The sequence below is a fragment of the Pagrus pagrus genome, assembly GCF_965226575.1.
Source record: "Pagrus pagrus genome assembly, chromosome: 20".
In the NCBI taxonomy this organism is placed as follows: domain Eukaryota; kingdom Metazoa; phylum Chordata; class Actinopteri; order Spariformes; family Sparidae; genus Pagrus; species Pagrus pagrus.
The window spans coordinates 2,138,039-2,165,054 of NC_140207.1; the positions used below are offsets into that span (position 1 = coordinate 2,138,039).

At 39.3% G+C, this 27,016-nt stretch overlaps 1 protein-coding gene across 6 annotated transcripts; it reads left to right on the forward strand.

Moving 5' to 3' along the window:
* The first annotated feature begins 2,101 nt into the window (after positions 1 to 2,101).
* On the forward strand, positions 2,102 to 26,006 carry LOC311249182 (NACHT, LRR and PYD domains-containing protein 3-like). Of its 6 annotated transcripts, none has more exons than XM_084340019.1 (13): positions 2,102 to 2,720; positions 5,151 to 5,301; positions 5,414 to 5,533; positions 6,445 to 6,524; positions 6,637 to 8,521; positions 9,822 to 9,995; positions 12,871 to 13,044; positions 15,367 to 15,540; positions 17,806 to 17,979; positions 18,284 to 18,457; positions 18,868 to 19,041; positions 19,140 to 19,234; positions 24,667 to 26,006. In XM_084340019.1, exons 2-13 carry the CDS (start codon positions 5,171 to 5,173, stop codon positions 24,747 to 24,749), a joined length of 3,438 nt encoding a protein of 1,145 aa, XP_084196145.1. In that variant the 5' UTR covers positions 2,102 to 2,720; positions 5,151 to 5,170; the 3' UTR covers positions 24,750 to 26,006. The 6 variants fall into 6 exon arrangements, with proteins under 6 accessions (XP_084196145.1, XP_084196146.1, XP_084196147.1 ...); XM_084340020.1 differs by lacking the exon at positions 2,102 to 2,720 and adding an exon at positions 3,019 to 3,523; XM_084340021.1 differs by lacking the exon at positions 2,102 to 2,720 and adding an exon at positions 3,505 to 3,523 and having other exon boundaries at positions 5,168 to 5,301.
* Positions 26,007 to 27,016: the final 1,010 nt, after the last annotated feature.

The window sequence follows — 27,016 nt, forward strand, 5'->3', positions numbered from 1 at the left end:
ATTGACAAATTGCACTTAAATCAGTTAGATGTGATTTGTAAATGGGAGGAACTGGAAAGTGGCATTGTGGGTAATGACACTGCTGGACTCATTATGGACAGTTTAAAAGACAAATGATCCAAATCGACCCGGCAGAACCAGAGATATCACCTTTTTTATTCCACACATTCTTCTTCCTTTTCAAAACCTGGTGCCTACATTACCCACAATGCAACTTAGCCACTGAGTGACATCACTGGTGGCAGTTTATCAGATAACATGCAGCTTCCTCTTTGGCTCTGATGCAGCATGTAATCTGCAAAGTAACTAAAGTTATTAAATCAAAGTAGTGGAGTAAAAAGAAATACTCAAGTAAAGTACAAATACCTCAAAACTGTAAACATCTAAAGTTGTTGAGTAAATGTACTTAGTTACATCCCTCACTGTCTCCAGATCAGCTCTCTTTATGACAACATAACTGCAGATTAACACATTTAACTGGATCTTTGTGTTCTGCTTCCTGTTGCAGCTCCACCCTGTGGATCGATGGAGTAATGCAGTTAATTTCCACATGTTTCTGATGAACAGTAGAAGTTGATGTTGCAGAGTGAACTTCTGCTTATTACCACTAATATCAGCTGTTTGTCATTTTATAATAAATGAAGTGGATCAAATCTGAACACAGTCTGATTCAATCGAGGCTTTACTGAATCTTCTGGACTGACTTGTGTCTGGATTTTGGTGCAAAGTCAGCAGCTTCATATTTCATCTTTCTATAATGTTTGATATTAAAAAGATGTGTTTAACATGCTGATTCTACACTTTATATTCATTAATCATGTCTGTAAAACAATTAGAAGTACACAGAAATATAAAACTATCTTGATGTTGACAGAAAACCAACAAATCCTGTGTTTGACTGAGTTTATCAGAGTTTTATGTGAGACCCTGCTGGTTTTCACATCACATGATCAACACAGACACATGACGTCAACCTGTGGAGCTTTTTCTCACACACGTCATTGTTGAAGCTGACGTCATCAGCACCGTTCATGTTCTGGTGGTCCTGCTGGAGCTGCTTTCTGCCAGCAGATGTCACCATTTCCACTGTTTGGACCCAGACTGGTTTGTGTGAATGGATCCAGGTTCTGTGTGCAGTGAGAACTGAACTGGTGACGTCAGTACTTTCTTTCTGACTGACGTCATTTTACAAACATCTCAAGTGTCATTATAATTTAATTGAACTTGATTTAAAATGATTTTTTCCGTCTTTTGATACAGATTGTTTTGGTGAGCTTGTGCTGGTTTTAGTGTTTGTTTGACATATTTTTATTATATTTTGATGTATTTTATGTTCACGTCTGTTTATGTTGAGTGCTTCTTCAGGCTTTTTCCCTTCACAACAACAACAAAGTTAAAGTCCCAGTTGAAATGATCAGTATGGAGCCGTGATCACTACATGCAGCTACATGAGAATTGAAATCAAGTGTAAAGTGTTGCCGCTGTTTTTATGAACTACTGAGTCTTTGTTAATGTTATAAAGAGTCCAGTTCAGACCTGCTCTGTATGAAAAGAGCCCTGAGAAAACTTCTGTTATCATTTGTCTCTATAGAAATAAAAGTGACTGGACTGTTCTCTGGGTTTGTTCTGACTTTTAATAAAACTTGAGCAGGCCAAGTCTCACTTTGCTAAATCCACATGAAAAATCAGTTTGTGTCAAATAAAAGCAGCTGGACTGTCATTTTGAGCTCTGGCAACCCAGGTATCTACAGTGACCCATAGCCTTGTTTATATTTTTTTATTTTTATATATATTTATTCAACAAGGCAAATGTAGACATAAAAAGACACTTTCAACCATCATATCACAAACTCAGTTTCTGTTTGAGCAAGAGAGACAGAAAAGGTTCAGAGTGTATGAAATGAAATACAACTCGTTCAGAGACGAGTAAAAAGGACGCAGATGAATAAAACAAATAAAAAATGTAAATAATAATCATTATAATAAATAAGATAGAGAGGAAGCAGGGCTCATCTCACATTAATGTGTACAGAGTGAATAAAGAGAATACTTTGACAGCTGTTTTATCTTCATAATCGGCAGATTTACTTTGCACTTTTAACTCATTCTTCATGTTTATCAGACAGGGTTTAGTTTTGAAGTATCTGCATTTATGTATCAAGAATTGACTTAATAACAGTAAAATATCGATAACAAAATCCAAATTCCCATTTTGATCATAGAGTCCAGACTTGACAGTTTTGTGTGTCAGTGGTGACGGTTCAGTCCTCTTGGACTGTAGCCAGCCCTGCATGTCAGTCCAGAACAGTTGGACTGATTCACAGTGAAACAACATATGATCCAAACTTTCAAACCACAGTTATTCACATCAAAGTTAAACCTCAGTCTCAAGAATCGGTTTGTTTGATAAATCTCATTGAAGATGTTGCAGTTCAGCTCTTTCACCTGAGGAGGGAGAGGGACTGAAATGTATCTCCTCCGTATTATCTTCACCTCATCACCGGAGCCTGCTTGTTGTTGACAGGCTCATCGTGTTTGTCTCATCCAAACCTGGCAACAATGACCGTGACGGTGACGTACGTACGTAACGTGGCCGGTGGGCGGGGCCAGAGCGTCAACGTCTGTACGAGTTGGAGGCGAAGATGTGTCAAAGAATCAAACCGTCAGGCGTTGAGAAAAGGACAAGAAGAAGGTTGAGGAAGCAACAAGACAAGAACAAGGTAATGTGAAGTAACGCAGTGCTGACCAGGTGATGAACGTTTAGCGACAAAACGTCTGTTTTTAATTCAACATGTAGAAAAAGACGTCAACGGCTGCGGCTGCTGCTAGCTAGCTAGCTAGCTGTAGACTGCGTCAGGCTCCATCGCCACCGGCGGTCGCCTCAGTTCTGTATAAGAGATAAACTTGAACTCAGAAGGTGGACGGTTGTGTTTTTCTCTTTATTAAAAATAATTTTAAAAAATATGTGAATGTTTCTTTTCTCCACATATTGTTGAGTTTATTTAGTTAAGTTATCTGAGTGAAAACGTGAAGAGATGTCCTGAAACGTAGCTTCCATCTTCCAGATGAGTTTGTGAAGATGTGTGTTTTTATGGAAAGAGTTGATCAGGAAAGTGACAAAGTTGTTGTGGTGTTACAAAGACGACTGCAGCAGCAACATGTCTGTGAAGAAGCTGTTCCAGGACAAAGCTCACGTTGAAGAGCTGAACGTTACCAAATACTTCTTCAGCTCATCTACAACCACAAACATTGTTCAAGGAGGTAAACTCAGCCGACTAGAGGAAGTTTGTCTGACAGTGATCTTAACTCAGTTTGCTGTGTTTGGTTTATCTGTGTTAGTTTGAGCTGTTCCAGCAGAGGGAGGTCATCATGGGAAAACCTTAACAGAAAAAAGTCCACAATGATTTCCAGTAAATGACGAGAGGAGGACCAACACTGAGGGGGGGGACATGAAAGTGAAAGTGTTCAGACTCCATTTTGAGTCAACAGAGCAGCAGCAGGAGGAAAAGACGTCTGAGGCGGGGTGAGTTTTATTCTCTTTAACAAGAGACAACAAGCTCAGATTGAAAGAAAACTGACCAGGAGCTGGATGTTTTTTTACCGTTTGTGTGTGTGTGTGTGTGTGTGTGTGTGTGTGTGTGTGTGTGTGTGTGTGTGTGTGTGTGTAAAGTAGTTTAACAGTAAAAACAGTAACACCTTTTCACTAATAAGTAGGGGTAGGTGAAAACAAATCGCTTCTTATGTGCATCGCAATGCGACTCTGAATCGATTCTCAAATGTCAAAAATCGATTTTCTGAACGTTAACTGATTACGTCATGTTGACGGAACGCAAAAGGCGGAACGCGGAAGTGCAGCGCCCGGACAGACGCACATAAAGTGACACGGCGCGAAATCAGACCGTCACCCTCTGCATTAAAAGTGTTGTCAAAATGTTTTGTTTGTGTTTTGGTCTGAGGGATTTTATGCTCAGATGTTGTTCATTTCTTTATTTTTGTTTGAGAGCTGCTGGTGCAGACTAATGTATTTTTGAATGAAAGCTGTTTGTGATTTTGGTTAAAGCAAAATGTTTTGGGGTTTTTTGTCTGAACAATTATATTGTTCATTGCACATAACAGGATGTTGGTTTATTTTTTTATGTTAGTGATTCAGAATATGCTGAAGCTGTATTAATTCACTACATGTGTGCTGCTACAGACACACACTCTTTTCCTGTTGGTTCAAAACTGAGGTATTTGCTCACAAATGTAACCTTCCAATCGACTTGCCACATCTCTTCCATTTGTTTTATTATTTAAAGATATTGGAATTAATTCAGTATGGATCATTACAGATACTTTGCTTCAGTAGTCACACAGTGAGAAAAAAATAAATCCTGTATGAAAAAAAAGATGCCTCGATTATCATTTTATCATCGTAATCAAACCATGAGGTGATTAGAGATCACCTCTACTAATGAAGCCTCGATTAAAGTCTGTTTTATGGACTTGGACTTCACTGTTCGCTCACTGAAGATATTGTGTTGTACCAAAGTAGATCCTGTACTGTCCTGTTGGTCAGAAGGATCCAGATTGCTGTTTCAGTATTAACATATTTAGTTATAACTTAACACTAAGAACTAGATTCTTTTAGACATTTAACCTCTGACATTTAAAAGATGAAACCCAGTTGCAAAGACACAAAATGTTTTCTGTAGAAATTTCAAGTGAAAGATTCCAGAACAATCATTTTATTAGATTTTATTTGTTATAAAACTTGTTTGTAATTAAAAACGTATTAAAAGCTGTTATTTATTGTACGACTATTCAACAAATTTAAAGTAGACAAAACTATTATTGTCATAAAGTGACCTCACTAAAAACCTGAGCAGTGATCCAGGTACATGACAACAATAAAGAAATAACGTCTGCAGGCAGGAAGTGGAGACTTTGAGTGGACAGAGCAGGACATCATACTGAGGGACGTCCCTTTAATTAGACAGAGACATGGCTGATCTTTGTAAGTGTCACTTTTGTTTAGCATCACATTGGGTGATGAGTCTGCAGGCTTCACCGTCTCCATTTTACACCCTCCTCCTCTGCATCTTGTTTCACCTGTTTGTCCTCCTTGTCTTCATGTTGTTCTCCTTCCATGTGCTACATATTTACCTCAGTGCTTTCTGAAGTGCAGAAGATGAGTGATTGTGTGGAGGAAGAGGAGGACAGAGCAGAGTCTCCAGTCTCCAGCTGTCTGTCTATGAAGAGTGACTGGTCCAAACGTTTTCCTCCAGACTTCAGTACTGAACCTGGACCCTCAGACACACAGTAAGAAGACTGCCATGTTTTTAATCACCAAACTGTCAGTATCAGCAATTTATGTATTGATAATTTAACAGTGATTCACATGAAATAAATACAAACATGTTGGTGTTTCCAGAAGTCAGTACCACAGATGGAGAGAAGAGTCTTCAGTCTCCAGCTGTCTGTCTATGAAGAGCGACTGGTCCAAACGTTTTCCTCCAGACTTCAGTACTGAACCTGGACCCTCAGACACACAGTAAGAGAACTGATACTAACATTTTAAAACTTTGTGATTTGTATTATACGTAGGGAGGGGACAGTTATGTGTCAACATCAGATATTCTTTTTGAATACACCGGAGTGTTGCATCATGGGGTGTAGCCTAAATATTGTTGGCTAGTGAGATACTTCAAGTTCATTCATTGTTTGTCTGTTAGAGAAATTTAGTCTTTAAAGTGTTTAGTTTGCTCAGTTAAACCTTCAGGAGTTTGATGGCTGATGCAACGTGTTTGCTGCGATGGAAGAATTACTGATGAATGAAAACGAGCAGAAGTCGTCCCAATGTCTTTACTGCAGATGATCAAATGATCTGTTAAAAAGACAAGAATCACAACTTTCACTGAATGTCAGGAATGAGGAGCACCAAGTATTTTACAGATAGATAAATTACACAAATGAGGGATTTATGTTCTGCTTTAATGACAAGTGAGGATTTCTTCTCTATCTTTGCAAAGGAAAAGGCTCCATTGATGAGGGCTGGAAGTATCTCATGGAAACTGTCCCAAAATCTTCACTCTGACATTGTTTTTATCTTCATCAAACCTTTTTTATCAAATACAGTTGTTGAAAAAAGAGGAGGGTATATTGGACTAAGCGTGGCCATGTACTTTGTCCAGTATGGTTTAAGTTTTTAATAGCTGCTAATGAGGTCATGTTTTGTGGTCCTTTTTGTTTGAGTAATAAAATTTCCCATTAAAATAAGTTTGAAAAAAATCAAATGATGCAAACTGCTCCACTGTGACTCGGACAAAAACAAACTGTTAGTGATTGGGAGTTCAGTCCAGATTCAGACCTTGGAGAAGACATACTTATGTTTACAGTCTGTCTTCTCTTTTGTCAGACTGATCTGTGATTTCTAATCAGGTTGATTTTCCTTTATCTCTTCAGAAAGACAGAGGGAAGTGTTTCTGTGGAGGAGCAGCTGTCCTGCTGTCCAGTGTTAGTCAGTCAGACCAACACTGTACAAAGTAAGACTGTACATCTGTCTGCTGATGTCTTCATGTCTGAAAACAGGAACTTTTTGATTTAATCAAGATTCTTGCTCTCAATTTAATCCCAGAATATTTTCTTCTCTTTCAGCTGATAGTGTTCTGCAGGAGGCTTTAGATGAACATAAGATCCGTCTGAGGAGGAGATGTGAACGTGTGACTGAAGGAAGTGATGAAACAGGAAGTGATGAAACAGGAAGTGGAACCCTCCTCAACAGGATCTACACTGAGCTCTACATCACAGAGGGACAGAGTGAAGAGGTTAATACCCAACATGAGGTGAGACAGCTAGAGACAGCTTCCAAGATGGAGGCCCTCCATGACACTCCAATCAAGTGCAGCGACATCTTTAAAGCCTCACCTGACCAACAGAGACGCATCAGAGTGGTTCTGACCAACGGCGTCGCTGGAGTTGGAAAAACCTTCTCAGTGCAGAAGTTCACTCTGGACTGGGCAGAGGGCTCCGAAAACCAAGATGTCAGTCTGCTGGTTCTGCTCTCGTTCAGGGAGCTGAACCTGATCAGAGATGAGCAGTACAGTCTTCTCAGGCTGCTCCATGTTTTCCATCCAACATTACAGAAGGTGACAGCAGAGAAGCTCGCTGTCTGTAAACTTCTGTTCATCTTTGACGGCCTGGATGAAAGCAGACTTTCACTGGATTTCAAGAACCATGAGGTCGTGTCTGATGTCACACAGGAGTCATCAGTCAGCGTGCTGCTGACAAACCTCATCGAGGGGAAGCTGCTTCCCTCAGCTCTCGTCTGGATAACTTCCCGACCTGCAGCAGCCAATCAGATCCCTCCTTCACGTGTTGACAGGGTAACAGAAGTACGAGGCTTCACCGGCGTCCAGAGGGAGGACTACTTCAGGAGGAGGTTCAGTGATGAAGATCTGTCCAGCAGAATCATCTCACACATCAAGACCTCCAGGAGCCTCCACATCATGTGTCTGATCCCAGTCTTCTGCTGGATCACTGCTACAGTTCTGGACCACATGTTGACTACAGACCAGAGAGGAGAGCTGCCCAAGACCCTGACTGACATGTACTCACGCTTCCTGCTGGTTCAGACAAAGAGGAAGAAGCAGAAGTACGATGAGGGACGTGAGACGAGTCCACAGAAGCTGACGGAGGCTGACAGGGAAGTTCTTCTGAAGCTGGGGAGGCTGGCGTTTGAACATCTGGAGACAGGAAACATCATGTTCTACCAAGAAGACCTGGAGCGGTGTGGTCTTAATGTCACAGAGGCCTCAGTGTTCTCAGGAGTTTGTACAAAGATCTTCAGAAGAGAGAGTGTGATCTTCCAGAAAACAGTCTACTGCTTTGTTCATCTGAGCGTTCAGGAGTTTCTGGCTGCAGTCTACATGTTCCACTGTTACACCAACAGGAACACAAAGGTCCTGGAGGCTTTCCTAAAAGACTTCAAACTCAGAGACTCAAAACCAAAGTCTGTTTTTGAGAAGATTTCTAAGATTTTTGGTAGAGGTGTTGATGGCGTGGAGACCTGTTACCCATCCCTGGATGACTTCCTGAGGAGCGCCATGGAGAAATCCCTTGAAAGTAAAAATGGCCACCTGGACCTGTTTGTTCGCTTCCTTCATGGCCTCTCTCTGAAGTCCAACCAGAGTCTCTTAGGAGGTCTGCTGGGTCAGACAGACAACAGTCCAGAAATCGTCCAGAGAGCCATCAACAACCTGAAGGAGATGAACAGAGATGATGTCTCTCCTGACAGAAGCATCAACATCTTCCATTGTCTGATGGAGATGAACGACCACTCAGTTCATCAGGAGATCCAAGAGTTCCTGAAGTCAGAGAACAGATCAGAGAAGGAACTCTCTGTGATCCACTGCTCAGCTCTGGCCTACATGCTGCAGATGTCAGAGGAGGTTCTGGATGAGTTGGACCTGAAGAAGTACAACACATCAAAGGAGGGACGACTGAGACTGATTCCAGCTGTGAGGAACTGCAGGAAGGCTGAGTGAGTCCAGATGTGATTATCAACATTATAAATCAGTGTAGATTAGCAGTTTAATTCTTCAGATATACAAACTATGAAATAATTTATTTTGAAATAGTGCTTACAGTTTTAAATGCAATTGTGATTATTTAAAAAATGTTTCACTAACCATGAGTGCAACAATGTAGATGTTTCAGTTGGATGTGTTTATAGCTGTCAGGTTGTTGAACTCAGTTATTCCATTTATTTCTAATTATCATTAAATTTGACAGTTTTTCTTCTATTAATCTTTCTTTGGCTGATAGAAGAAACCCTGGTGAAACTAATGAAAGAGGTTTTTTAACCACTATACTGAAGAGTTTAAAATAAGATCTGTATCATTTTTCATGTGATGTTTCTAAAGTCCTTGAGAATTTCTTTCATGCAGTTATTGTTCTCATTATGTCGGTTTAGAGACATTTCACAGTGAGCAAATGGACCAAAAAGTTCCAGCTCAAATTAAAGCTTCTACTTTACCTTTTATACATGACATGAGGTTTCTGTCTGAATTGACTCTTATTTAGTTTTAATTTTTATGTATTTTTGTTGTGTAGAATCATAATCGGCTTTATTTATTCTGAACAAACAACTAGATGAAACGTGAAGAATAAAGAAGTGTGAATGGTCAGGACTGCAATGTACAATAGCATCTGAAAAAACAGTAGGTGTATGAATCAAAATCTCCAATGGCAACACCATAAAAGTGTAAATCATAAAAGTCTTTATAGAAGTCAACTGTTCTGAATCACATCTGTATTAACTGGCAAAATATTAATCATGTAAATGTAAATTTCTAAGATGTTTTTTCACCCTTCAAACTCATCCATGTTGAATTCGGGAGGTGCACGATCATTCAGCACCGTGATTTGTGGAGCCCACATGCTCGACACAAGACGTGCGACGATGTTAATTTTGGCACTGTCAGCCTCATGCTAACACTGTGTTGGGCATAAACTAATCTAACTTTTTGGCAAAAGACATAGGATAAGATCACACTGACACTGTGGACATCATGGAAACCCAAATGTAACTACATTTTCTCTTCCTTAATCTGCAAGATTAAAATAAGACAAAGATTTAAAGTCTGCAGGTTTTAGAGAGTGATGAGAATAACTGTTTCATGTCAATCACGGATAAGATGAAGGTTTGCTGAACCACTGATGTAAATAGCAAATGTCAATCAGAACAGAACGTTTCAAACTGTTTTGACATCAAATGCATGAAGTAAATATAAAGTGTCCTCTTTCATAATAACATTTTTGTAATATCTGTGTCATGACAGACTTTCCGACTGTGGACTCTCAGAGACTCACTGTGAAGTTGTGGCCTCAGCTCTGAAGTCCAACCCCTCCCATCTGAGACAGCAGAACCTGAGTTTAAACAGCCTGAAGGATTCAGGAGTGAAGCTCCTGTCTGTTGGACTGGAGAGTCAAAACTGTGCTCTAGAAAGTCTGAGGTCAGTTCATTGTCTTGTTTTTCCATATATTCAATTCAAACCCTTCACTGAGACTTAAACAGTTTAGTTAATTAACTCTGAAGATTAGCAGCAGCGTGAATCTGAAGAAATGTCAGTTCTTTGAGACATTTTCTGTGAATCTAAATGGCTCCATCCTGTGGTGTTCAGAGGAGGCTGCACTGAAGGACTCTTTTCAGTGTTTTTATTTATTTGATTTTTTTTTTCATTCAGTTCATTTCTAACTTTTAAGTGTTAGCATCCAGCTGATGCCAGTCCCACTCATTTTAGAAACAGGATCATTAATTTAGAACAGTTTCACTGGAACTACTCGAGTACTTCCAGAGGTGTTGGTATATCTAAAGTTTATGGACAGCCTGCAGCCAATCAGAATCCAGTTATCACCCAGACCATGGTATAAAATATATTTTTTCCTCTTACCTGTGGTGGTATTTATCCATCTACTGTAGATCAGCTGGACCACTGATGTAAATAGCAAATGTTGATCAGAACAGAATGTTTCAAACTGTTTTGACTTCATCATTTGACAAACATTATCAGTATTATACTCATAGTTTGACCAAAACAGTAGAAAAGTTTATAAAATGACATTCAGTAACACTTTACAACGTTTACACAAAATGAGAGTAGTTACTACTATATTTAATAGATAATGATGAGTTTCTGAAGAACAGACTGGGAGATACTATATTAATAAAAAATGATGTCATGATTAGTTCATAAATATCCATGAATCAACATACTGACCACTTTCTTCATGAGTCGTTCCTGATGAACCAGCTGCTTAGAGGACAAACACTAGTGATGATTCATTCGTACTAATTACTTAATGCTAAGTTACTTTCTGAGTTCCCCAACAAGTGAAGTGAAACATCAAACTGACATCAGTCACTGTCTGTTCAGTGAGTGTTGAGGAGTTTTGAGTGTGTAGGGAGGGTCGAGCTCGTTCTCATGCATATATTTAAATACTCATAAAAACACACAAAATCCACAAAACAAAGGACATTTCTTTCAGGTTTCTTTCTTATGTTTAGTCGAAGTAATAGTCGTTGATCAAGTGCTACAGTAGACAGTTCAGTTTGTTCTGAAACCAAAACGACCCTCAAAAAAAAGAAAAAAGATTTCTTACCAGTTCATTGATTATCAGGTTGTTTGATTCATTGCTCACTCGTAGTAGTAACTTGTCACATTTTTGTGTACTGTGCTGTAAAATGTTACCTGACATTCCTTTAAAAATGTATTTGATAATCATTTATACACATTACTTACAGACTAATTGTCTCCAAGGCTGAAGAATTTTGTTGACTGTGAATTACTGCTGATCAGTAGATGGCAACACAAAATATGTTTCATTGCAAACTAATCAAATGTTTCTAATTTTTTAAGATGTATTTTAACTTACACAACTCACTTTTAAACTTCTAACAAATTACCTAAATCACCAACTTTACTTTTAAGGGCTTTTTTTATTTCATACAGACTTGAGTGAATGTGGACCTCTCCTTTAATTACACAGGCTATACAGCCCTACACATCTTATTTAATCATGATACTCTAGTTCCAGACCTGACTGAGATCAGCAGCATGTTATTGATCTGTGTTGACATGAACAGCTGAATGAATGTTGTGCTGACATGTGGATGATGTCTGTAGAAGGCTGATGATGATCCACAATAACACAATGTTACTTTGAGCTACACATTTAAAACCTGAACACATCTGATTGAATTATAAATTAATTTTCATCTACATCATTTATTCTTTATACAAATTGAGGGACTGTAGTTTGTCAGTGTTGAGGCAGTGTTGACCAAATATGAATCAAGTTCCTAGTTCTCTTAGAAATATATTTTCACTGTTTAGCTGTAATATGATAAAGTTTGTGTCCCTGCCACCATGTTAACAAAGTACCAGGGACGACAGAGAGGCGTTATTATGGATCCTACTGCTGTTGCCTTTGTTGGTTCAGACATGAGGAGTGAGACTGGTTTGGGTTAGGGTAAGAATATCAGGGTGAGATAATCAGAGGCAGACTAGGGCCAATCTTAGCAAGATAAGCAGTGGGATCCAAAATGAGGCGACAGGGAGGCACTCACATGCACTAACATGCACACAGCTCAGATCACAACAGACACACTGAGAGTGTGACGTCATTCTGTGTTCAGGACACCGTAACTCCACTATATCTTTACATAACTAATAGTTGTTTGCTGACATCTACAGATTTCAACTTCCATCTTGTTGTGTTCAGGTGTCTACGTCCTGTTTGCCAGGAAGTGACTGTTGTTGTTAGCATATCACAGTAGCCCTTTTCACACAGAGACGTTGCATTATTGCTGCAGCAGCGGTTCGCCAATTCTCTGCCATTTTTTGTTCACACAGAGCTAAGCAGCTTTTCGGTGTGCAATTCACACAGGAAGCCAGTGCTGCGGATCCAAAAGAGGCCTGACGGTACACGTCATGATGATGACGTCCGTGTGTTTTTTTCAACGTGTTTCCCCCTGTGTCCTCCTTTTAACCTAAACATGTACCCGCTGACTGTGTATAATCATATGGATGCAGTAATCATGTGTTGTAATTGAGATCCTGACCCACCATGCATCCTGGAAAGTGACAAAGTTACGTTTTTAGCTCTTAATTACATAATTACATAATCGCCATCAGTTAACAGGACCATTTCTGTCTCTCTTACTCGCGGGGAGGGATGCTGTTTTCTCACCACCACCATCAGATGGACGCAGGATCCCTGCACTGAAAGGGCAATGTGAATGGGGCTACTGATTCAGTCTATTAATCATTGAAAGATTTCAAACAGGAATATTGTTTTCTAAACTTACATCATTTATTCTTTATTCAGATTGAATGACTGCAGTTTGTCAGAGATCAGCTGTACTTCTCTGGCCTCAGCTCTCAAGTCTAACCCCTCCCATCTGAGGCTGCTGGATCTGAGTAACAACAACCTGCAGGATTCAGGAGTGAAGCTGCTGTGTGATTTTCTGCAGAGTCCAAACTGTAGACTGGAGACTCTGAGGTCAGTTCATTCTTTCTCTGTTACTGTTGTAGATCTGAAATGTTTATTTAACAGTTGAACTTAGTTCAGGTTCATATGTCCATTAAGTGTTAAATTTCCACTACAATATTTTACTTCTGTGCTCAGATTGATGTGAATGTTTCTGGTGACACTAAACTGCAGACATAAGGCATATGATGCTGATCCACACTGAGTATCTTAATGCCAATTCCTGACATTTTTTATGTCTGGAAATTTTGTGATCTTGAGTCAGTTTCTGTGAGAGTGTTTGGCTGCACAACATGAGGTTGTCATTAATATGAATGAAAGCCCTTTTGGCCTGGAGCCAGCCCTACAAACACATTTGTCTGTGACTTAGTGAGTGAACGACAGAGTTGTGCCATTGGTCCAGGCAGTTTAGTTTTAGCGTTTCATCAGCCATTGCCATTTAAAGTTGATCCGTGTCAGTTTTCACAAGAGGCTTTCCCTGTTTTTAAGCCTTTCACTCGCTGTGCTCCCATTTGGTAATTTATCCTGTTAATATCTATGGGTGTGATGTTATCTTGCGGCACTATATCTCACGTTATTAAATCTTGACAATATTTCTCGCCGAGGTGGACAGCTGTCTCGCGATATCAGTACATAACAGACAGAGCAGCCGCCAGCATGACGGAGTCTGGCGTTGAACTCAAAATTACTGCTACCTCCATTCCAAGTGAGCGTGTCTTTTTAATTTCTTTTGAATTTCTTTGGAAATGACAAGGCATGATATGTTGCTTTTTGAGATCTTTTAGCTTACTTCATGTTGTCAGACAGGTTCTATTTAAGTGATTTCTTGATTCTACAGGTCTGGCAGTAATCAGGCCTGGGTGGAGCTAGTGAAATTTAACTCAGCTTTCCAACAAATGTGGTTAATCACAGTTCATTTATGATTTAACAAGGGGGGGCAATTACTTTTTCACATAGGGCCAGGTTGGTTTGGATAGCTTTTTTCCCTTAATAAATGAAATCATCATTTAAAAACTGCTTTTTGTATTTTCTCAGGTTATCTTTGTCTGATATTAAAATTTGTTTGATGATCTGAAACATGTAAGTGTGACAAAAAAGCAAAAACAAAAGAAGTCTGTAAGGGGGCAAATACTTTTTCACAGCACTGTAGTTGAGTCAACATCTAAACCAATAAGCTGTTAGATCAGGCGACAGCCAGGCGTTGGCCATTGGTGGAGAGCACCTGCAGCGCCTGGCTCCCTAAACTTCAGCCGCCTCGATCCCGTAAGATTACCCATTGCCCATGTGTGCGTGACGTCAGAGCAAGTCGGGATCAAGTCGGACACAAATCTAACCGGCATGCATTGTCGCTGATCACCACTGATAGATTCTGCGCAGGACTGGCTCATCTCAAATGAGCCTACTGTAATCCGTGATACTCCGCTGCGTTCACAGTCTTATGTGCAAATGGGAAACATAATTTTTTAAAGCATGGCTGTCAAACTTCAAAATCTGGCATATTTTACTGCTCTTATATATTGATAATGCCAAGAGTGGTTCTAAAACAGCTTGTTAAATGTAACTTTGTCCGGAGCATCACTTAATTCACTACTATCAGGAGAATACTTTGTATAGAAAGTGTTGAGTCATATTTCTCAACCCTCTCTACCCACATTTCCTGAAGGCAACATAATTGGGGAAGGCCCTGAGCCTTCTCTATTATAATGTCACTCACAATCCCATGCCCCTCTCAGTTGATGCCACGCCCCCCACGCCAGATCAGGAAACTTGAGAAAATAGGATCTGAAAGTGAAAAAAACATTTGCAACTGAAATAAATAAGACCTCAAATATGAAATTATAAATGAGTGAAAATTAAAAATAAATGATTTATTCAAAAGAATATCAGAATTACATCAAAATTATATTTAAATTGAAATTTTCCTACACTTATTTTTATTTTGAAAATGTTTTGATGTCATTATGATTCAAGATCAAAACTTGAACTTTCAGTTTCAAATGTTATTTTCAGTCAAATTTCCATAATTTTCCATAATAAAAATGTGCACACCAGCTTTTTTAATATCTAAAAATTCAAATCATAAACTCTACCACTGACTTCCTCAGTGATGAACTGGACACATTTAGGCACCTTGAGTAACCATATACTTGTTTTGACACTTTGTGTATTTGACAGTGTTGAACCTGCATCCTGTTGGGTTCAGGTGTTTGGAGTTTCCATTTTCTAAACTTCTACATTCTGAACCTTCTTCAGCTCTGAACAGATTATTAAACACTGAATGATTTCAAGCAGGAACATTGTCTTCTAAACTTACATCATTTATACTTTATTCAGATTGGAGGGCTGTAGTTTGTCAGAGATCAGCTGTGCTTCTCTGGCCTCAGCTCTGAAGTCCAACCCCTCCCATCTGAGACAGCTGAAGTTGAGCTACAACGAGCTGCAGGATTCAGGAGTGAAGCTGCTGTGTGATTTTCTGCAGAGTCCACACTGTAGACTGAAGAGTCTGAGGTCAGTTCACTAACTCTCTTATTATTGTAGATCTGAAAAGTTTATAAAACAAATGAACCTTATTCATACATCCAAGAATTGTTAAATTTCCACCATCATTTCTTACTTATTGCTCAGATTAATATGATGTGAAAGTTGTGGTAACACTAAACTGCAGACATAAGGCTGATATTATACTATACTATATTTGTTTCCTTTTGTTTCATAAAATAAAAAAACTTGATCTTTATTATCTATTGGACAATAAAAATATATTCATTATCTTATTTTCTAAAAAAAAATTATGAATCTTAAACTGACTGTATAGTTTAAACTGATGATGCTTTGATTGATATGACTCAACTATTCCTGAAAGAAATATTGTAGATGTCTTTTGTTCACATTTCCCCAAAATGACCACCAGAAAGCATGGTCTAATATTTCAAAAAGGTACATTTCACAATAAAATTCACACAAAACAATAGGAATTTCTTAGGTTCAGTTCATCTTCTAGAGCCTGTCCCTAGACGAATGAAAAGGACATAGACTTAGGCAAACATACACCGATCAGGCATAACATTATAACCACCTGCCTAATATTGTGAAGGTTCCCCTTGTGCAGCCAAAACAGCTCTGACCTGTCAAGACATGGACTTAAGACCTCTGAGGGTGTCCTGTGGTGTCTGGCACCAGGGCGTTTTATAGTGGATCCTCTGGGTCCTGTATGTTGGGGGGTGGGCCCTCCATGGATCAGACCTGCTCCAGCACGTCTTACAGATGCTCAATCAGATTGGGATCTGGGGAATTTGGAGTCCTGGTCAACACCTTTGGCCCTTTATTGTGTTCCTCGAGCTGTTCCTGAGCAGTGTTTGTGGTGTGTCAGGGCACAATGTCCTGCTGGGGGGCCACTGCCATCGGGTAGTGTTGTTGTGATGAGGTGGTGTACTTGGTCCACAACAGTGTTTGGATGGGTGGTGTGTGTCAAGTGGCATTCATATGAATGCCAGCACCCAAGTTTTCCCAGCAGAACATCGCATTGTGATGAGATGATTAATGTTATTCACGTCACCTGTCAGTGGTTTTAATGTTGTGGCTGATTGGTGTGTATATATATATACATACATACACATACATATATATACATACATACACATATATCTATATCTTTGCTTCATAGAAATATTTTGAGACATACGACAACCATAAAGTGAAGGAATATATGAGTAAAAAATATCTATATACACACTATAAACAGTTGCTATGTCTGTAAAAATACTCACTGAGAATATCTTCATTAAAGTGTACAGCAACGGGATCATCGCGGTCATTTCTACGTATGGAGCTTTTATGTTCACTTATGCGTTGCTTCAACTTCCTAGTGGTTTTACCCACGTACATTAATCCACATGGACAACGGAGTGTGTACACAACATGCGTGAAGGCGCACGTAATGACACTGTTGATGGAAAATGATTTGTTTGTGTGAGGATGAGAAAAGCTATAGGTTTTATAAGTATGTATTTATGTATGTATGTATGTTTGTTTATTTGATATGGACACCACAAATACATTGAGACTGCTCCAGCGGACAGACCAGATGCTTTGCTTGGGTGTGTTTAGCACATGTGCTAATTTTCAGCACCAGTCGATAGGCAGCTATTCTAAAAGCACAGAGCATATTATCAACAGTGTGAGATAGTGTTGTTGCTCTGTGCGCAGCTCCCACAACAGTAGTTCCCGTTGGGTAAAGGGCTTAATAGCCTCTTTTGTATCGGCTGTGTGGGTTTCTGGCGTGTAAAATTGGCATGAACCAACAGATATTTAACGTTTTTTTCCCCATTTGGAAACAAAAAGGGGCATCTCTTTGAGTTTTGGCTAGTTCAGGATCACAGGGCTCCAGACTGCGACCAAATGGTCGCATTTTGCGACCAAGATTTGAGACAGTGCGACTAAATTTTACACATCCCTGACCCTCACTGAAGCCGAGTGCCACTGGTTACTATGTGCCAGGCCCTGGTGCAACTGGCTCTTAAAGGGAATGGGAGACGACACTCAGATTGGTTTGATTTATGTTGCGCCCAAAACACAACCATGAGTCTAAATATAACCCTTTGTGCTGAGCGCCTCACTTTACACCCAGATTATCCGCCGTTTAACTAGCAAAATGGACTTCAACACGCCCTAAATGCACTAGGGCATTGTGCTTTAGACCGTCTAAATAGGGCCCTGAATGTTTTCAAGCAGGAACATTGTCTTCTAAACTTACATAATTTATTCTTTATTCAGATTAAGTCACTGCAGTTTGTCAGAGATCAGCTGTGCTTCTCTGGCCTCAGCTCTGAAGTCCAACCCCTCCCATCTGAAATATTTGTGGCTGAGTGACAACAAGCTGCAGGATTCAGGAGTGAAGCTGCTGTGTGATTTTCTACAGAGTCCAAACTGTAGACTGGAGAGTCTGAGGTCAGTTCACTGACTGTTACTCTTGTAGATATGATTTGTTTAATTAACATTTGAGTTTACATCCATACATTAATTACATCCATAAAGTTTTAAATCTTCTTCGGTTCATATTTTCATGTTTTTTGATCTAAATTTAGTCTTCAGACTTCTGTTTATTAAAATAAATGTAGAAAATGTTCAGTTAGTCAAAGTAAACAAATGTTTGATTTCATCTGTTAACAGAAGATCCTCTGAACGAACATTTGATTTACACACATTGGATTATAAATGAATTTGTAATCACCATCATTCATTCTTTATTCAGATTGTGGAACTGCAGTTTGTCAGAGATCAGCTGTGCTTCTCTGGCCTCAGCTCTGAAGTCCAACCCCTCCCATCTGAGAGAGCTGCAGCTGAGTGACAACTACCTGCAGGATTCAGGAGTGAAGCTGCTGTGTGATTTTCTACAGCGTCCAAACTGTAGACTGGAGACTCTGAGGTCAGTTCACTGTTGATAAAGTTTAGAAGCTGAAGTAGAAATATTTTGATTTCAATGTGTTTACACAAATAATATCTGATCATTGATATTGATCCTACAGAACACACACAGATCAAAGCATTTTTTAAATCATTTTTTTCTCCTCTAATAACAGACCTGACTGAGATCAGCAGCATGTTATTGATCTATGTTGACATGAACAGCTGTATGAATGTTGTGCTGACATGTGGATGATGTCTGTAGAAGGCTGATGATGATCCACAATAACACAATGACAAAGTTACTCTACTCATTTTAGAGAAAAGCTCATTGATGAGGACACAGTAATGTTGAGCTACACATTTAAAACCTGAACACATCTGATTGGATTATAAATTGATTTTTATCTCCATCATTTATTCTTTATTCAGTTTGTGGGGCTGCAGTTTGTCAGAGATCAGCTGTGCTTCTCTGGCCTCAGCTCTGAAGTCCAACCCCTCCCATCTGAGAGAGCTGGAGCTGAATGGAAACAACCTGAAGGATTCAGACATGAAGCTGCTGCGTGATCTGAAGAAGAGTCCAGACTGTAGACTGGAGACTCTGAGGTCAGTAGAGGGTTGGAGTCAGTTCATGCTGGTTTCAGCAGTATTGTACTAAACACAGTATCAAAGTAAAGTAATATTTCCTGCTTTCCTCAATGAAGCTGTGAGAGGAGAACGGTGACAGGCTTCATGATTGGACAGAAAGACAGAGAGAGAGCAGTCAGCCAATCAGACGAGCCAGGAGCTTGTTGTGATGGTGTGTTTGAGGTGATGTGAAGACGACTGTTGTTGTTGTGTTGATGTCTACAGGAAATAAAGCTGGATCACAGCTGACAGCATCACAGGATGTATAGAGACAGTGTCCTCATTCATCAAACTGTCGGAGCATCAAATCTGATCCCAAAGTGTTTGTTCTCTCATTTCAACACTGAACAACTGATCAGTTCATCTTTGTCACAGCTCTCAGATCAGTCTGACTGAAGCCTGCAAATCACTGGCTCTTATTTCAGAGGACCATCATTACATTTAGTAATGTTTTAAAGTTGTTGTTGTTTTTTTTTTAATTTATATCGCCAAAAGTTTAAAAGAGTTTCTCCATCTCAATGGACAATCTTCGGTCAACCCACATATACTCTGGGAAGTAACTAAATGTCATATCAGGGGGGTTTGTACTTCTTTCTCTTCCCACCTGAGCAAAAAACGCAGGGAGACCCTCGAAAATCTTGAAAAACAGATATCACTTGAAGCCCAGCAGAAAATCCACTTTACAGAAGCCACTTAAAGGCTCCTAACTTCAGCTAGGTCGGAACATAGGTGTCTTACCACTGCACATGCTGAGTTCCTTCATTTGAAAACCAGACAAAAATACTATGAATATTAAGGCCCGACCGATTTATCGGCGAGCCGATTTGAGACTAATCGGTAATCGGCCAAAACTCGCCGATTGTCGTCGATATTTTCAGAAATAAAATGCAGGGAATAAAACTTGGTTTTACTTTGAAAATGTTCTGCCATTTGAAAAGATCCCCCGACATTAGGCTATTTATCCTGTAGAGGGCGCACCAACCTCATGACAAACTCCGCTACCTGCTCCAGATCAGTGACTGATCTCGAGCAGGCAGCGGCAGGGACGCACGGAGGTCCGCCTCAACGGTAAATAAACACGTTTGTGAAATAAACAATAAGTCAACAAGTTTAGATTCAACCCACTTCACGATGTTCCCCGCTGTGTTGGTCTCGATCATGCCGAGTTAACGTTTAAGCACTATGTAATGTGCAAGCTAAAGTTAGAATTAGCCATCTGCTATTAGCCTTGCTACACATATTAGCCGTGCCAGTAACGGTAGAATAAACATAACAGTACACATTACATTACGTAATCGACTAGCTACTTCTCTCACTGAGGCAGCTGCATGTCTCCAGATAAGACCGGAGCAAAATGAGTAACGTGAGTTAAGACGTGGAGGCACCGACCGGCGGAGGGGACGGAGGGAGGGGGCGAGTAGTTGAAAACGCTTTTCTGGTCCGAGTTTGATTCATGATAAATCCGTGGTATATTACTGAGATGATCAGTCGGTCTTCCTGTCGGCGTGAAGAGCAGTAGCCTACAGTTTATCGAGTGTTCCTGATTTTTTTTTTTTTTTTTTAAACGTTATGATGTACGTGAGTTTTTATTTAGGCTATTTATTTAAGAGGATGACGAGTGTGTGAGTGCGGGAGGTTGACAAATCAGACTCACACTCACACCCACTACAGTCTGAATAATAAGCAGAGAAGAATTAGTTTATCATCTTTATTACAGTTAAAATAAATAGCCAGGGGTGTAGTGTTAGCCATATTATGTTAATATGCTGCTTGACTCAGCAATAAAAAGGATTTGAAATTATTTTTCTGCCTTTAATTCTTTGTAGAAGTGTCTGAAAGGCTCAAAAGCAGCCATTTGTTCAAAAAAATAAGTAAATATGTAGATATATTACTTAAATTAATAACATTTTAAAACGTTATTAAAAAAAAAAAAAAATCAGCCGATTAATCGGTTATCGGATTTTTTCCCCCCTAATAATCGGTATCGGCATCGGCCCCAAAAAATCCATATTGGTCGGGCCCTAATGAATATTGTGAAAGGCCAAGCAAGCTCCTGGCATTGAAACTAAAACAATCAGAACATACAGCCTCTATTATTGGATTAAAAATGACGCTGGTCAATTGTGCACACTTCCCTCTGATATTAATCATGTTTTTACACGTTACTACTCTAAATTATATACATCAGAAGCTCCAGAAGATCATCAAGAAATGGAGTCTTTTTTAGACTCTTTATATTTTCCTATTCTCTCCGATTCACACTTCTCTCTATTAGAAGCCCCAATTACTTTAAAAGTGGGACCAGACAGGGCTGCCCACTATCTCCTGCTCTATTTGCTCTCTCGCTGGAATTATTAGCCCTAGCATTGAGACAAAATAATGTCATCATACCTGTCCAAATTATGAATACATCTCATTACATTTCTTTGTATGCAGATGACATTCTTTTGTATCTAACTGACATCACCAACTCCCTTGGCGGTCTTGCTTTACCAAACTTTAAACATTACTTTTGGTCTTTTCAACTTAGAGCCCTCAAAGTCTGGTTGGATCCCACTTCATAAGTACCCTGGCGTGCCATAGAAAACGCTCTGACATATCCAATCAGAATTCAGGACTTACCTTTTTCGTTTGTTAAACTTAAAACTGCTAAATCACATATGGGTTCTATCGTATCTAACACATTATCTATCTGGTACTGCATTGAAAAGCACTTATCTATTGCGTGCAAATTTCACTCCTCTTCTCCCATCTGGCACAATAATGCTTTATTAACCGGGTCAATGCCCTTTACTTGTCACGAGTGGTCTAAACAGGGGATCAATGTATTAGGTGACATCTTTGATGACCAAGGCCTCCGATCCTTTCAAGACCTTAAAAATTATTTTTCCATCCCAGGTTCCTCATGGTTCTTTTACCTTCAACTCCGCACTGCCATAAAAACTTACGGGGTTCCTTGGGATGTCTCTCCTGGCTTTCACCCAATAATAGCACTGTTCTCCTCAAAGTCCAAACTAGTTTCTCAGATCTATACCAAGCTTGCTTCAACTGGTTTTAAGCCTCTTCCTGTTCTATATGGCTGGGAAATTTTTTTACAATCTCTTGATCTGGTTTGTGAGTGGCATACAATATGGATTAATTTATTTTCATCATCAAAGAATTTAGCCCATCAGTTAATTCATTTCAAGTTCATTCACAAATTTTACTTTACCCCTGAGCGCAGATTCAAATTGAATTTGACAGATAAGGATGCTTGCCCCAACTGTCCGAATTCAGTGAAAGGGGATTACCTTAATATGTTCTGGCACTGTCCCTTGATCAATTCTTTTTGGATATGTGAATATGTAAACACTATTGTTAGTAAAATTATTGGTAAATCTCTTCCTACCTGTCCTGCTCTTTACTTACTGGGGTACAACCCCAATGTGTATGTCTCTTTTCAGGAGAAGCGAATCTTAATGGCAGCCTCAACTGCAATTAAAAAGTCTATTATTAAAAACTGGTTTGAACCTGCTATCTCTCTAAGGAAACTTTGGATTAATTTATTTTTTGATATTTGTTTATTGGAAAGATCTACCGCCAGAATCAATGGTGCTAAATTCGACTCCCTTCTGACCTGGTCTAAGGCCATCGAGCATATTCAGGAAATGAACCCGTCATAGCTGCTATGATAATTATTTATTTATTTATTTATTTATTTATTTTTTTTAATCTTTTTTTTCTCTCTCCCTCTAAATTTTAGGGTTGTCTAACCCTACAGGCCCTGTCTGTCCTGTTTGTTTTGTCCGTGGTTGTCTTCGTTTTTGTGTATGTGAGTAATTATTTTTGTTATGCCCCGGCCTAGGGTCTACCAGAATATAACATAAGGCTTCACTCTCTTTCTCCCACTCCCAAGAATAAACACTAAAAACCAAGGATGCAGTCCAAAATATGGGAATTTATTTACCCAAACAAAAAATAGTCTTCAGGGTGAGCATTACCTAAAACAACAAACAAAACGATCTGGGTTTTAAAACTCACTTCCCTAACCAAAACAAAAGTCAACAAAAAGACACTCCCTAATAAAAAAAACAGAGAAACAAAGAAAAAGGCTACTCACCCCTACTAAAAAACTGGACTGAATAATAATATTAATACTATTTACAATATGTACAAATGAGATATGAAATCTCTGCGACAACACGAACATCGAATTGTATGTCAATCACAACGGGAGTCAGAATGCTCAAGCCAAGGTTGCGAGAGAGAGAGAGAGAGAGAGAGAGAGAGGCGAGGAGGTCTGCTCCAGACTCCACTTTTAAATGTCCCAGCATCTGGATCCGACCAATCAGCAGTCTTCCAGTTTTCGCCCAATCCGCAGCCTCCACCTGTACGGACGTTTTGGGACACAAACAAACACAGCACCCCCTCTTGACAGGGAGGGAGAAAAACAACACAGACAAATGCAAACAGGACTGAACATACAAATTATGACCCCTGAGGTCAACATTCCCCCCCTTTTTTTTTTTTTTTTCCTCTTGTCTTTTTTATTAGTTTTTTTTTTGTTCGGGTAATATGACTCAAAGTGTATTAATGACTACTAGTAGTTTTGTTTAAAAAAATTCTTACCGCACCAGAATTTTTTTTATTGTATTTCTATTGCTATCATCATTATTATTCTTTATTTAATTTTTGTAATTTGTCCATTTACCCTATTCTTTTATCTTTTTTTCGCTCTTACAGTATAATACGTTAAGGTTACCTTATTATTTATTCTTATTATCATCCTTACTTATTTTGTCATTCATCCGTCTATTTTATTCTTTTATTTATTTATTTATTTATTTATTTTTTCTTCTTTCATAATAGTTATCGTATTTACTGTGTGTATCTGCTCTGGTTCTGTCCCCTTTTTTTTTTTGTTTAGTGTCTTGTTTGTGAGTATTGTCTATTGTCTGTCTATTACACTCCCTTGTGCCCTGTATTATTCACTATGTTTTTTCTAATTTTTGAGTAATGAAATAAAATCTTGATCAAAAAAAAAAAAAATTACATTTAGTAACCATGTGGTCTGTATACGGACCAGAACCTCTGCTGAAGTCCACAAACCACAGCTGATGTTTTACTGTTCAGTGTAGGACCTTTAACGTTATATTTATATCTGCCCATGTGTCATTTGATTTGTCCAAATATTTTTATAACAGACTCCATATTTACATATTTGTCATGTGATGTTTCAAAAGTAGATGAAATATTTAAATGTGAGTGAGACTCTGGTTTTTAACAGCAGTAAATCATCATTAAAGTGAGCTGTGAGTCTCTCTCTGTTTCTGCAGTCATGATGCGTTCAGGGACTGTCAGCAGTTTATTTCCACTGTGTCCTTCAGTGAAACCTGCAGAGTAAACACACTTGATGTCCAAAGTGTCTGCAGGTCTGTGAGCTTCACTCCAACACGTTAACATGAGAGCTGAAAGGAAGCTGGCTACGCTACACAGCCGCTCCACTTGTGGTCTGAACAGGACTGAAGTCCTGCTGGTCTTTATATCACTGACTGACAGCTGATGGAGGGAGTCTCTGTCAACACTCATTCATCACTTCTACTGTCTCTCTGCTTCTCTCTTCAGGTGGAGGTGATCTCAATCAGAGTGATGAGAAAGGTGGAGGTGTTGAGAGGATCAGCTGTGTCCTGATGATCCAGAGAGGTTGAAGCAGCACCATCAGCTGGTGGGTGGAGAGGCTCTGACTGGGCCGTGTTACTGGGAGGTGGAGTGGAGAGGAGAGCTTCATCCAGCAGTGACTGACGGACCAATCGCAACAAGTGGAGATGACTGTCAGTGCTGCAGTGTGAACTGCTCTGAGATCAGCTCCACTGTCACACACAATGTCCAGTCCAGCATCGTCCCTGTGTTCCTGTGGATGTGACAGAGTATCATCAGTGTATCTGGACTGCTCTGCTGCTGCTCTGTCCTTCTACACAGTCTCTGCAGACACACTGACACTCCTCCACTCCTTCTGCTCCACACTCAGACACCTCCTCCACCTGAAACCTGGATCTTTATTCTTTTATTCACTCACATCTTCTCAACACCAAGTATCGCTGCAGACAGTGTTGTAGAAGCAGGCAGAAACAGTGTTAACCTTACGAACAGTAAAAGTCCTAAAGTATCTGATATTAAATGTACTCAAGTATCAAAAGTACAAGTTAAAGTAAATGATGCAAATTATTCTCCAAGTCGACCAATCATCAGCCTGGTTAATTACCAGGTCCAATATTCAGCATTTTAAAATCATTGTAAATAAAATTAAAATAATATTTCTATCTCCTGTTTGTTTCTTAAATACAAAACATGTTGATGTTTTTTCTGGTTCCTCAGTCTTCATTCTGTCTCCACAACAATATCCGTGTTTGCTTGCTGCCAGTCGTCTTCTTCACTGTGTTTCCTGACACATCGCTGCATCTGTTGGTGTGTTACCACCAGAAAGTGTCAGTCAGCACACATGTATTTACTTCCTCACGCGGCCCACTTGTATAAACATCGGCCCACTGCACTACGAGTGGTCACAAACACCACAGGGTGCCTTTAAGGATGAATGAACTTTCAGGAGAACTTCAGATCAACATGGACATGTATTTATAGTTTCAACACGAATCATTTGATTGATTTCATATCAGAGACTTGGACCATGTCAACATGTTTCTGGGTGTAAAAGGAGAAAATCAGTCAGGATCTATGACAATAGTCTCCTACTTGTTTTGTGTACTTGGTGTACACTGCCACAGAATAAATATGTGTGATGTTGTAAATGTTGTAGGACTATTATGTTCGATAACGTGACACAAATCATCTAAAATCAACATTTAAATTGATGAACTTTGAATGTGAAAACTGATGATTTGAGTTAATAATGATGGAAACTTGTTGCTGTAACTGATGATCATAAAAGGAAGAAAATGTGGATTTCACTGATCTGTTTAGTATTTTTATACTTTTGTAACACAATGCTTCACTCTTCCCAAACAGTCTCCTCATATGATGGAAATGTTGCACAGAACACAAAACATCCACAACTATTACTCAACATATTCAGGTGGTAATGTCTTTTATTAATGCTTTAAACTCTGTCTCTGTGTTAAATCTCTGTTTCACATGTGGACAAAGTGACCATGAGTCAGATCACAGTTAAAAACTTTATTGGCTCACAGCAGAGGACAGAAGCTTTGTGAGACACACTTCCTAAAAGACACACACATTTCAAACGTGTCAAAGAAATGATGATGAGATGTCAGATGTAGATGATCGATGAAGGATGAGACGTAACCAGAGCCGGCCCTGCTTAGGGCCCCGCGGCCACTAGGGGGCTCCAGACTGATGCATCGTATGTGGAACTGACTGAACGCCTGACCTCTGCTCTGACCTGGCAACCCAGGTATCTACAGTGACCCGTTGCCTTGTTTTTATTTTTATTTTTATACATATTTATTCAACAAGGCAAATGTAGACATAAAAAGACACTTTCAACCATCATATCACAAACTCAGTTTCTGTTTGAGCAAGAGAGACAGAAAAGGTTCAGAGTATGAAATGAAATACAACTCGTTCAGAGACGAGTAAAAAGGACGCAGATGAATAAAACAAATAAAAAATGTAAATAATAATCATTATAATAAATAGATAAGATAGAGACTAAAGGAAGCAGGGCTCATCTCAAATGAATGTGTACAGAGTGAATAAAGAGAATACTTTGACAGCTGTTTTATCTTCATAATCGACAGATTTACTTTGCACTTTTAACTCATTCTTCATGTTCATCAGACAGGGTTTAGTTTTGAAGTATCTGCATTTATGTATCAAGAATTGACTTAATAACAGTAAAATATCGATAACAAAATCCAAATCCCCATTTTGATCATAGAGTCCAGACTTGACAGTTTTGTGTGTCAGTGGTGACGGTTCAGTCCTCTTGGACTGTAGC